The sequence below is a fragment of the Mizuhopecten yessoensis genome, unplaced genomic scaffold (assembly GCF_002113885.1).
Source record: "Mizuhopecten yessoensis strain PY_sf001 unplaced genomic scaffold, ASM211388v2 scaffold2213, whole genome shotgun sequence".
Taxonomy (NCBI): Eukaryota; Metazoa; Mollusca; class Bivalvia; order Pectinida; family Pectinidae; genus Mizuhopecten; species Mizuhopecten yessoensis.
The window spans coordinates 1,208,451-1,220,325 of record NW_018404434.1 but is presented as its reverse complement, the minus strand read 5'-3'; the positions used below and the strand labels follow the sequence as shown (position 1 = coordinate 1,220,325).

Genomic DNA, 11,875 nt, shown 5'->3' with positions numbered 1-11,875 from the left:
TCCGATCGGGGAACCGAACTCTGGTCGCCTTGGTGTAAGGCAAGTGCGCTATATATGCGCTGCACTACCCGACCACCCTATATAATATTTTATGTGTATGTGCTGATCACAGTAGGATAAACATTCATAGATTACGGGCATTACCTAATCAACCAGTGACGTTGGCTAATTTGGCTGCAGCGTTGGTACAGATCTGGAATGCCATCCCACAAGCATTCTTGAACCGTCTGATAGGCTCAATGCGTCGACGTTGCCAGGCTTGCATTCAGGCAAACCGTGGAAATACGAGGTATTAACTTTGTGAACTCAGTATTAACCCCTGCTGTGTTTACGTCACTCCTGAACGGAACTTATTGATTGCATAACGTGGAAAATGGAATGCAACTGTTAATAAATACAAATAAATTGTCCCTGAAAACCTTGTTGTTCTACGTCATACACATTTTAGGCATTCACAGTTCCTTTTTTTGCTAGTATAGTATGTGTAGTACATATGTATTTTGTGGAATGTCCCATGCATTTCATATTGATCGCTCTATGTAGTGTGTTGATAGTTCTTTGTAGTATATGTTGGCAATTTTATTCAGTCTAGACTCTTCTTCTTCTGGAGGACGGCTACTTTGCTGGATAATGACGTCACCCCTGACGGTCGTATCCAAGGCGACACATGTACAAAACACGTGGGGTAAACGATGCAACAAAATCTTGTTCATGGGCTCTAATGGAACACAAGTCAAGGCAAAACATCTTCCGGTTGTCGAACTTCCGGTCAAGGAAGGTCGAGAATATTTATGGCAAAAAACAAAAGAAGCATTTTTACATATTTACTCTTCGGATCTAAACAATTATGATTGGTTCCTGAAAGCCGACGATGATACCTACGTCATTGTAGAAAATTTACGTCATTTTCTCCGCGACAAAGACCAGAATGAAGCCATTTATTTTGGACGGAGGTTTAAACCTTTTGTAAAACAAGGCTTTATGAGTGGTGGGGCAGGCTATGTGCTTAGTCGACAGGCGGTTCGATCTCTTGTACAGTACGGAAATTCTACTACTTCCTATCTGAACTCTATATGCGAACCCACAACATTTATCGGCGAGGATGTTCAGCTTGGCCATTGCCTGGAAATGGTGGGAGTGAAGGCTGGAGATACACGGGACTCGGAAGGAAAGGAGAGATTTTTTCCACTACGACCAGAAGACCATATCGTACGGGGAAATATTCCGAAAAATAGCTGGTACTGGTCTCACATCTATTACCCACACTTACAGGTAGGCATTACAGGTAGTCACAAATCTGGTCCGAGCCCACGGGCTGATCCTGGATTTTCAGTTAGAGGGGGCGCAACGGGCGCGTATATAGCTGGTAAAATACAAGTAAAGAAATATATGGAATCTTGTATTTACTTCATTTTACTGGCAGAAACGGATCAGTGCATTTTGAAAATATTTGTTTGAAAGCTTATGTCTGTATATTGCTCGCGACGTCAACGGAGGAAGCTTAAGGCCCTGTGCTAGCGCTGAAAGTGTTAAATGTAGAAGCGCTCTGGTTCATATTTAGAATGTTATTGGCTCTTACACTCTCTTTCAAGTTTACAATGCAGAATTTTTGCCTATTTGAAGCCCGCCCAAACATCTCTGGGTTTATACAGTATATATACCGAAAAAACTGTTTGCACTTTGCACAAATTACAAATACCGCGCCAAACATTTGGGTATATGACGTCATCATTTTTTGCTGTGTCTGATTTTTAGGTTATACGATATAACATGAAAAAGTCTAACATTGAGGGAAAAGGCAAAAGAAAATTATACTTGTGTAACAGGAAAGATGGTAGTGTAACGTGCTTCCACCGGGGATCGAACCCGCGAACCCAGACTTTCTAGTCGGATGCTCTACTGCGTGTGTGAGCTTATTAAATAAAGGGAAATTCCCCTAGCTCGAAAGTCATCCTCGATATCCAGGGGTTACGCTCACTTTCGCGCTCTACACTACAGAGAGCGAAAGTGAGCGTAACCCCTTGATATCGAGGATGCGCGAAAGTAAAAGGCGACCGAATGTTAAGTCAATTAATATATGCCACACTTGTATGGATAATATAATTAAATAAAGTTTATTCTCGGTACCTCTTTTTTTTAATATTTTCTTTCCAGGGTTGCAGTCGCACAGCGATATCCTTCCATTACATCACGCCTAACATGATGTATGCCATGGACTACTTTGTGTACAATTTGACGCGCTAGACTGTTTGACGTCGTACCTGACTGAAGATGACGCAACATCCGGTACTTGGCTTGTCGGGTGACGATTAAGCTGCAGCTACGCAAGGCCAACGACATGCAATAGAGCTAAAAGAGCATTATATTTACTCTAGTGACGTGGGGCTTGCGCGTCACGGAAGTTGGGTGCCTCGAAAAGTGTCACTCACATGGTAGCAATATATAGTAACGTACTCTACCACGGACAAGGCTGATATTTTCAACTTATATTGTAATTTGTGTCTATTATGTGAATGAAAATTTAAAAAAGACTAAAATTGGCATATTCTTGGTAAAGTGGACTATGTGTGCGGCTATTTGTATTGTATTTGTACCAATTTGGCCATCCTAGATGGCATTGTTGTACCTACATGGGAACAAACCAAACGATATTAAACTGTCACCTTTAACTCCAGCAGGGGTCTCTTTGTTTATGCGGAACAACCGGCTCGTCTGTTTCTAAATCTAATAGTTGCAGGCCTTGCAAGGCTCAACTGAAAACAGCATCGGATTACTAGGCCCAACCTTATTTCATAAACGAACAATTCTGAACCGGTTCAACTTTTTGGATCGCGATAAACGAAAGCGGCCCTTAGTTACATATACATTCATATCAGGGGCGGATACAGGATTTTTTGAACGGGGGGGCGCGTTCCCGGTAAATGTGTTTGCCGAGCGCAGCGAGGTGCACCGCCGCAGGCGGCCCAACAAGGGCCGTATAGGCCGGAGCACATTTTTAATTATTACAGGATATACCTGCGTTGTCCAAGTTGCAAGTTGTGTTTCCATGCTGACTGCGCTGATTACGAACTGGAGTTGCATGTAACGGGGGAAGTAAAAGGAACTTTTTGCACCCCCTGCGCTACAAAAGGTATTGACTAATTGTGGACTTTACATTGTGTTGGTATATCTACATGATTCGGAAAAAAATGTCTGTTATTCCATTGCTGTTATAATGTTGATATCTACCAAGACATTTTTATTATTTGCATCCTTGTACCTCTATGTTTGCAAAGCATCATAATTCATTACCTTTTAATAGACATTGTAGATTTGGTAGCTTACTGAACAATTTTAATTACAAAATCAGTAAGCAACACCTTTTGACATTGCTTTTCATGCCGTTTATTAATTGCCCTTTTTAACTAACTAGGAGCATACGATGGCTGATCCTGGACCAATGATGTTGGAACTTTCACAAATAGAAAGGTAAACACCCAGAAATCAAATGATAATACAAAACTGGAAAATGTCTGTAAGACATGAATGCCAGCTGCCATATGAAGTATATTTCAGTGTTTTTTTTATATATAATGTTCTATAAATAGGGTAACAATAAAATTTGAGCTTGACACCCTGAAATATGTACACTTTCAGATATGATCATACTTCAAGTTGATAAATAGAGAAATATAGATAAAAACTTTCTATGAAAGGCTACACACAGTGACCTTCAAAACATGAACTCGTCCAATGTGTTCTCATACCTGAAATCTTTATAGACTTTGATCAAAATATGTTAAGAAACGAAAAACCTATAGCTAGAGTGATGACAATTTAGTTATCTGATGACCTCCCTTATATAGCCAGTGATTTTTTGCTCAGTTTTACTGCCGAATAAAGGCTGTTTCCCTTTGCTAAAAGGTGCTTTTTCCCCCAAAGTGACCAAAAACTGAAGATTATATTCCAAATTTCAAAACAAATACTGCTATATTTTCCCAATTCATAAAGAAACAGAATGTAGTAACATTAAAGTAACAAAAACACTGATAGCAACAGTGACCTTGACCTTTCGAAACCTGAAACACAAAAGTTTGATTAAAATCCATCAGGAAATAAAGTTAGTAGACTGATAACACTGAATTAGTAGATAATATTCTATATACAGTAAGTGACAGTGGCTTCAACCTCGAAATCATAAAACACATAGATGTCAGAGGTATTCTCATTCTTGACCTTTGTACATATTCGTCAATAAAGTATTTGAACAAAATTATACTTGTGAATACAAAATTTAAGTTTGTTGTCCGGTTTGAGTTGATATTACATCAATGCAATAAAATATTTTTTTATGGTTTGATTTATTGTAGCTCAGGAGAATACAGAGTTGTATTCAAACTAACGGGAAATGTCACAAAAGAAACAACATGTAGCAAGGAAACAGGAGACCTACTCCTTAATACCAACACAGGTATGTTGTCATTACCAAGATGGAAATTCTGTAAAGACCTTTCTTCAAAAAGCTGGTGTTTTTTTATGCTTCAGTATTTATACTGGGGTGTATTTATAATACATGTATTAACATATACAAATGTACAATGTGTTTGCATTTTAAATCTTTTATATTAAATAACATCACAAATTTGAAATATAGATGTCTGTAACTTTCCATTCCATCAAGAGTGTACCTACCAGTACCTAGTAGATATATTTCCTAAACTATATACTAGATTTTAATTGCTAAATTTTCAACTGTGTTTTTTTTTCTCCAGATCATGCTGCCAAACCTATCATTACAAGAAGTCTTCTAAAAAAGGCAGCAAATCCTTCAGATTTCTCAAGTATATTTAATAATATAAAATTAAATATGTACTAGATGTAACGGTAGTTGGGTTTACACTTATTTTCATTGCTGATCAACTAGCTAGCACTTTGTGTGGATGAAAATTGTGAATACAAGGTAAATTAAACATGCTTCTTTTGCAGGTAAAGGATCTGACCAGAACATAGACACTGAAGATTACTTTCCTCAACCTGATGCACTTGGTATGTGATTTTGGTTCTGATTATTACAAAAACTGATACTTAATCTTTCGTAAAAGAGGAAATAAAGAATGTCTGTCTGTCCTCATTCTTTATTCTCACAATTTGTTTATGGATTCAGCCACATTTAGAGTGATTACTACTTTGACCTTACAAATATTTGTGTTGTTTGTAGGACTTTTTAGGCCCCAGATGCGATTGATACACTTGTTTTATCTAAAGAAAATGTTTATGTAAAATCAGAAATGATTGGATAAATTTTAAATTACTAACATGTGCATATTTCTTGCATATTGCAGAAGAGAACCCAACAGACACTGGTGCTATAAAGTTCATTTGGTCCAGACAATCGACATCGATACTACTTGACCAGGTCAAAGAGAAAGACCAGCTAGTAAGAGCCGGAAAAATGACGAAGAAGAGAATGTAGAGATACACTCAATACAAAAATGCAGCTGTGTTTAACTGAGGAACAGGTATCTAACCGGCACAAATCAATATTGAGGGGATATAAAAATGTCAAGGACAACAACAACAGGACAGCGGCAGCACGTAAAACCCATCCTTATCAGGAGGAGCTTGATGAAATGATGGGAAATGCTCCTAATATCACCCCATCTTGTAGAATATCTTCAGTAGATGAATCTGCCTCAAAGGAAGAAGAAGCCCCAAAGAAAAAAAAGAAAAAAAGTAGCAACAATAAATCTTCCATGGACGAGATAAAACAATTAATAAATGAAGAATCAGAGAAAAATGATAAGAGAATTGGAACAATTGTTGATTCAATGCAACAAAGAAAAGATGAATATGTTCATGGAAATGTTTTGCAAACAGAGTTTCAAACTTCTTGACCTTAGTGACCTTGATGATGACTTGTGAACTAAACTGAAATACAAATGGAGAAACATACAAATGAGTTAATGCATATAAACATTGCTTACTATGACTTTTACTTGATTTGAAGGAGCTGACGGGTTGTTATATTTTTTAAGTTATATTTTGTTGAATTCTCAGGAAACAAGTTTTATTTTTGTTGAATTCTCAAGAAACAAGTTTTATTTTGTTGAATACTCATGAAAAACCTGTGATTCTCTATTCTCTACCTCAGTGACATTGATGCTGACTTGTGAACTAAACTGAAATACAAATGGAGAAACATACAAATGAGTTAATGCATATAAACATTGCTTACTATGACTTTTACTTGATTTGAAGGAGCTGACGGGTTGTTATATTTTTTAAGTTATATTTTGTTGAATTCTCAGGAAACAAGTTTTATTTTTGTTGAATTCTCAAGAAACAAGTTTTATTTTGTTGAATACTCATGAAAAACCTGTGATTCTCTATTTTCATTTTTAGCTCACCTGGCCAGAAGGGCCATGTGAGCTTATGCCGTACTGCGTCGTCCGTCTGTCGTCCGTCCGTCAACTTTTTCAGTTGATTTCATTTCTTCTGAAGAACTGTATATGATATTTGGCCAGTAGGTACCTGGGATGGAGTGCTATAAAGTTTCCTCATTAAAATGACCTGACTTTCAAGGTCACAGCGGTCGAAAATTTTCAAACAACAATATCCTAAGAACCATTTGAATTAGATTCATGATACTTGGGTATGTTATGTAGACCAGCAGTGCGAATATTTTTCTAAATTACAATAATGAGGTCAAAGGTCAACTTTGGTTAAAAGCTTTAACAATCTTCTTCTCAAGTTCCATAAGGCCCAGGGTCATGATATTTGGCCAGTATGTACATGGGATGGAGTGCTATTAAGTTTCCTCATTAAAATGACCTTGACCTACTTTCAAGGTCACAACGGTCAAATATGTTAAAATTTCAAACAACAATATCCTAAGAACCATTTGAACTAGTCATGATGCTTGGGTATATTATGTAGACCAGCAGTGCAAACATTTTTTTTAATTACAGTAATGAGGTCAGAGGTCAACTTTAAGTGCAAGTCGGGAGTCAAGGGTCTATATGGGTTAAAAGCTTTAAAATTAAAATTTCAAGTTCTTTAAAATTAAAATTTCAAGTTTCAAACAACAATATCTTCAGAACCGTTAATAGATGTTAAAATTTCTTGTGTTTTAGTTACTAAATTTGGTCTTAAGTTACCTATATGTCAGTTTCATGTAACAAAAGAAACAGGTGAGCGATACAGGCCCTCTGGGCCTCTTGTTTTAAATAAAACTTGAATTAAAACTTAACAACATGCATTTTGTTTTCATTAATTGAAGACACTTTAATTTCATCCATTTGGAGTGTTAACATGTGTTTACATGAGATCTCGTGCCAACATTTCTCTTTTCAATGCCCCTTCAGCAGCATTTTCAAGTCCAGGTGGCAAACAAAAAACCTCTTCTTCTTCTTCTTCAAACAAGTACTCCATATTGTCACCTTGATCTAAACATATATTATGTAGAATACAGCAAACAGTGATAATTTTGCAAGCTGTTGAAACGCTTACAACATTAACGAATTGGAGTCTGCGGAAACGTCTCTTCAATAAACCGAAGGCACGTTCAATGACCACACGTGTTCCTGAGATGCATTTGTTAAAATTCACCCGTCTCTCTGATAGTATTCCAACACGCCTGTACGGGGTCATGAGCCATCTTTTCAGAGGATATGCAGAGTCTCCAATTATGTGATATTCTCCACATAGAGCGATCCCTTTCGTCCACAAATCTGAATTTCGAAGAACTCTCGCATCATGTACCGACCCTGGCCAACCTACATAGGTGTCCCAGAACTTCATTTCAGCATTGCACACAGCCTGAAGCTGTAAAGAGTGAAATCCCTTACGGTTATAATACTCCTCTGGATTATCTCCTGGTGCAGAAATTCTGATATGTGTTCCGTCTATAGCACCTATTGATTTAGGAAATCCTTTCTTGCTTTCAAAGTTTTGTGACATTTCCTCCAACTGATCTCGCCTCGGTCGGCGTATAATCTGGGATTTTCTTGAAAGAAATACTTTGCATACTCTATCCCTGCATCTTAACACAGAAAAGTCAGTTACACCAAATCTATCTGCAATATCATGGATGTTTGACTGTGATCCCATGTACCATAAAGTTATACATAGCTGCTTTTCAGGTGAAATTGAAATCCTTCCACCATGGTTGTTGTATTGGAGCTTTTCTCCAATTTGTTGACAAAGGAACTCAAATGTGTCCCTTTGTACACGAAAGAATGTCTTAAAATTGTCAATCTGGTACAGGGGAACAACTTCCTCATAATACCCGAAAACCTTCATTTTGTCGCATCGAGCCCTGTAACGAAAAATAATTGTAAATACTAAAAAGCGTACTTCAAACTTTTACCAAAAAAAACCCACTTCAGTGATTTTCTTCTCTCACTTCTCTGATAAGATATAGTCTAAAAAGTTCACATATATATCATCGTTATGTATCACTATGTTTGAGCAGTTTGATCACACGAGCACACAACAATTATTGACTTAAATTGTTCTTTGTGAAGTTTGTCACTGTCACATATAACGTAGAACAAACAGAATCCTTTATTTGTATTCATAATTTATTTAGTGCTGGTTAATTTGGACGAGTTTATAAAACGTTCTCAAACCGACTTTCGATAAATCACAAGGGACCGTTTGAATGTATGCTGTACTGAAATGGGTCGCGGCACACATGTGTATTTCAGACATTTGTAACGAACCCCTGCGGATAAATCGAAACTAGGTTCACTTCAAAACGAAACTAGGTTCACTTCAATATAATACTGCATTCTGTTGAATGTAGGCAATTGATGAAAAGTATAATAATTCAAATACCTCATCGCTGCAACATATGCTACAGGGAAGGCTCCAAAGGCTAACGGGAGCAGCGAATATAGGTCGTCGTCATTTAACAAATCGTCGACTACCATCATTTTCGCAATGTCCGCCATGTTGATTTGACACCGGAAGACTTGATTGTTAGGCTGTGGTGTAGTGACGTACAAAAGGGTAGCAGTGTAAACGGTGTAGTGCAATCAAGTCCGCCCTATGAATATCGGTCTGTCGTAATGTTTTGAGCTTCGTTTCGGGTTGCTGTTAGACGCTGTCCTTATCGAACGTACCGGAAGCGCGTGTTGCGGTTTCCGACCACACGACCCAGTATTCGACCACAAAATGCTTTTTTAAAAACTACATTAAAATAACAGCTGATGTTGTTTTAAATCATCATACATCACTTTATATGAAGATGAAGATGAGTTTTAACAATTGACCTATCGATAATAACCAATGTGTATCGAGAGATGTTCATTTTCATTCGGTCTGACGGGACTGTCCCGGCAGGCACTTGAGGTGGTTTGTGAATCAAAATTAGTGTGTTCAGAACACTGAAATAAAACCTCGTGTTCACTGTAAGTCTTCATTGATAGGTCAATTTACATTTTCTTTAAGGATTAACTTGAATATATTTTTTATGTTAGGTCTTTATAGCTCAATCAGTAGAGTGTACTGGACCTGACACAGGTGTCTTACTCACATACCTGCATGACTTATACAGAAACAAAGTTTTGAAAGTACAATTTATTGGACGATCAATATTCTAAACGAAAACCTATAAAAAGTTTACTGTTTAGAATATTTGTTGTCCAATACATTTGATTATAAGAATTGTATATCTATCATGCAACTGATTACCCACCAAGCCATCATAATGGATTGGTAATTACACATTGGAGTTATTCAATATTGGTAAACAACCTCTAAATAGTTATTTCACATTCTATAACCAACATGGTACATTTATTTGTTGCTGGTGTCTTGTCTGCTTTTCGTTTCAGTTGGTTTTTCCTCTTTTTGTTTTCTCTTTTCCTCTCTTTGTTGCTTTCTCATTTCCTTTTCAATTACTTTTTTTTTCTTTCTCATTTTCCTTGTTTTCCAGAAATAATTGCATTTGAATGCTGCAGAGAGCTTTTGGAATTTACGGTTTTCGTCTTGGCTTTTGTTTTGATGTTGTTGGATATGTTATTATACCTTCAAATATGGGAGAAATGTCATGCAGAGTTAGTGGTTTACCACATGTCTGTGCTGATAACGGTGTTAATTGATTCACATGAACATTTTTTTTTATTTCAGCGAGAATGTTAGCTGCCTCCTCGTCCGACATCTCCAGAACACATTCTGATACACCTGACAGGGTCAGTGGCAGTACCAGTTACAGGAAGAGTGACAGAAAGAGGAAGAGCAGCAGGGACAGGTGAAGTGAAGGTGGCAGGGACAGCTGAATTGATTGTGGCAGTGATAGCTGAATTGATGGTGGCGGGGACCGCTGAATTGATGGTGGCAGGGACAGCTGATGTGATGGTGGTGGGGACCGCTGAATTGATGGTGGCAGGGACAGCTGATGTGATGGTGGCAGGGACAGCTGAATTGATGGTGGCGGGGACCGCTGATGTGATGGTGACAGGGACAGCTGATGTGATGGTGGCAGGGACAGCTTCAAGGCCAGGAGCATCTGCAACGTTCCATGCTTCATCAGTAGCAACATTGTTTGGTGGTTCCACAAAGAGGAGTGATGGGGAGAACTTGCCTTCATCAATGATGAATGGATTGAAGAGATACAATCCTGATTGGCGGAAGCCATTCATCATCGTTTCCGCTTTGTTATAGGCCACCCAGGCTTCATGAAACACCTTCGCAAAAAACATTTTCGTAATGGTTAGGCCAGGATTGTTGTCCTTGTATGATTTGCAGGCCTTTCTCCAATTCAGTTTGAGGGGTCCAAAAAAGGACACATCAAGGGGCTGAATGATGTGGCTGGCATAGGCTGGTAGGCAATAGAGAATTATCTTGTTTTCTCTGCAAAATCTGGTAGTCTGAAGGTCAATATGTGTTGAGTGGCTATCAACAAGCAGGACAACTGGTCGAGCTAGATCCGGGATGGCTGTCACAAAGTGATTTGCCAACCACATAAAAAATACCTCTGTGTCCATCCAGCCACTCTTTGTTCTTCCAAGGATAGAGTTTGGGACTGCATCATGTAATGGGTTAAAGGACCTGTTACAGGAACAAAAGAATTTTGCCCACAAAGCAATTTAACCATTACTGGGTTATATTTGTAGCTCCCTAAGACACGACCCATGAGATAATTTTAAAAACTTAAAAAGGTCCCCAGGGCCTGTGCTATGAACTATTTAGTGCCGCCTTCCAAAGGTGTACGACAGGGTTCACTTTTTTGTGCAAAAAACTATCAAAACAATGTTTTACGCTATCAAATAATATCATTTTATTTAAAGTAGGATCTGCTGCAAATTATGAATTCAAATATGTAAAAAAACATTGCATAATAAAAAAGTTATAAAATCTTAAACTCTAAAAATGTTGGTATTTTCATTTACTTTTTTGCTATATCAATTGTTTTACGGAACTAAAAACCAATTTCCGGTTCTTGTACACCAAAAATCTTTTAACATTATTTGGTGCATTATGTTGAGATATGATAGTGAAAATTTCAGAAAATTTGAGAACCGGTAAATTTGTCATATAAATGTCAAATTGTAGCAACGTCTATTTCCAATAAAATCCAACAACCTTATGACCTATAGTCATGTTTGATAATTTAACAATATGTCGCACCAATTTATTATCGCAACTGATCAAATTTTCATCAATAAGGTCTGCTGCTCATGATGAGCCCAACTATAAAGCTAGATGTTGCAAAATAAAAAAGTTATGCAGTCTCACACACATAAAAGTTTAGTATGTTATGTACATTTTTAGTTGTTTCGCATCTTTATGGAAGTGATAGACATATTTCCGTTTTTTGTACACCAACATACTTTGGATATTATTTGGCACATTATGTTGACTGACGCTAGTAGAAATTTCGAAAAAATCG

The 11,875-nt window shown here is 37.5% G+C and overlaps 3 protein-coding genes across 3 annotated transcripts in view; 2 read left to right on the top strand and 1 right to left on the bottom strand.

Moving 5' to 3' along the window:
• Positions 1 to 630: 630 nt before the first annotated feature.
• LOC110445303 (glycoprotein-N-acetylgalactosamine 3-beta-galactosyltransferase 1-like) lies at positions 631 to 2,244 on the top strand. Its single transcript, XM_021489843.1, has 2 exons — positions 631 to 1,272; positions 2,155 to 2,244. The coding sequence occupies exons 1-2, from the start codon at positions 631 to 633 to the stop codon at positions 2,242 to 2,244; spliced, it is 732 nt and encodes a 243-aa protein (XP_021345518.1).
• A 790-nt stretch (positions 2,245 to 3,034) lies between these two features.
• LOC110445302 lies at positions 3,035 to 5,452 on the top strand. Its single transcript, XM_021489841.1, has 6 exons — positions 3,035 to 3,130; positions 3,413 to 3,468; positions 4,350 to 4,450; positions 4,752 to 4,820; positions 4,966 to 5,025; positions 5,322 to 5,452. Exons 2-6 carry the CDS (start codon positions 3,422 to 3,424, stop codon positions 5,450 to 5,452), a joined length of 408 nt encoding a protein of 135 aa, XP_021345516.1. The 5' UTR covers positions 3,035 to 3,130; positions 3,413 to 3,421.
• Positions 5,453 to 10,121: 4,669 nt separating this feature from the next.
• Positions 10,122 to 11,875, bottom strand: part of LOC110445301 — a 4,370-nt gene continuing 2,616 nt past the window's right edge. Inside the window, exon 2 of the mRNA XM_021489840.1 lies at positions 10,122 to 11,034. Coding sequence (XP_021345515.1) covers positions 10,122 to 11,034 — 913 coding nt within the window. The remainder of the gene's footprint in view (positions 11,035 to 11,875) is intronic.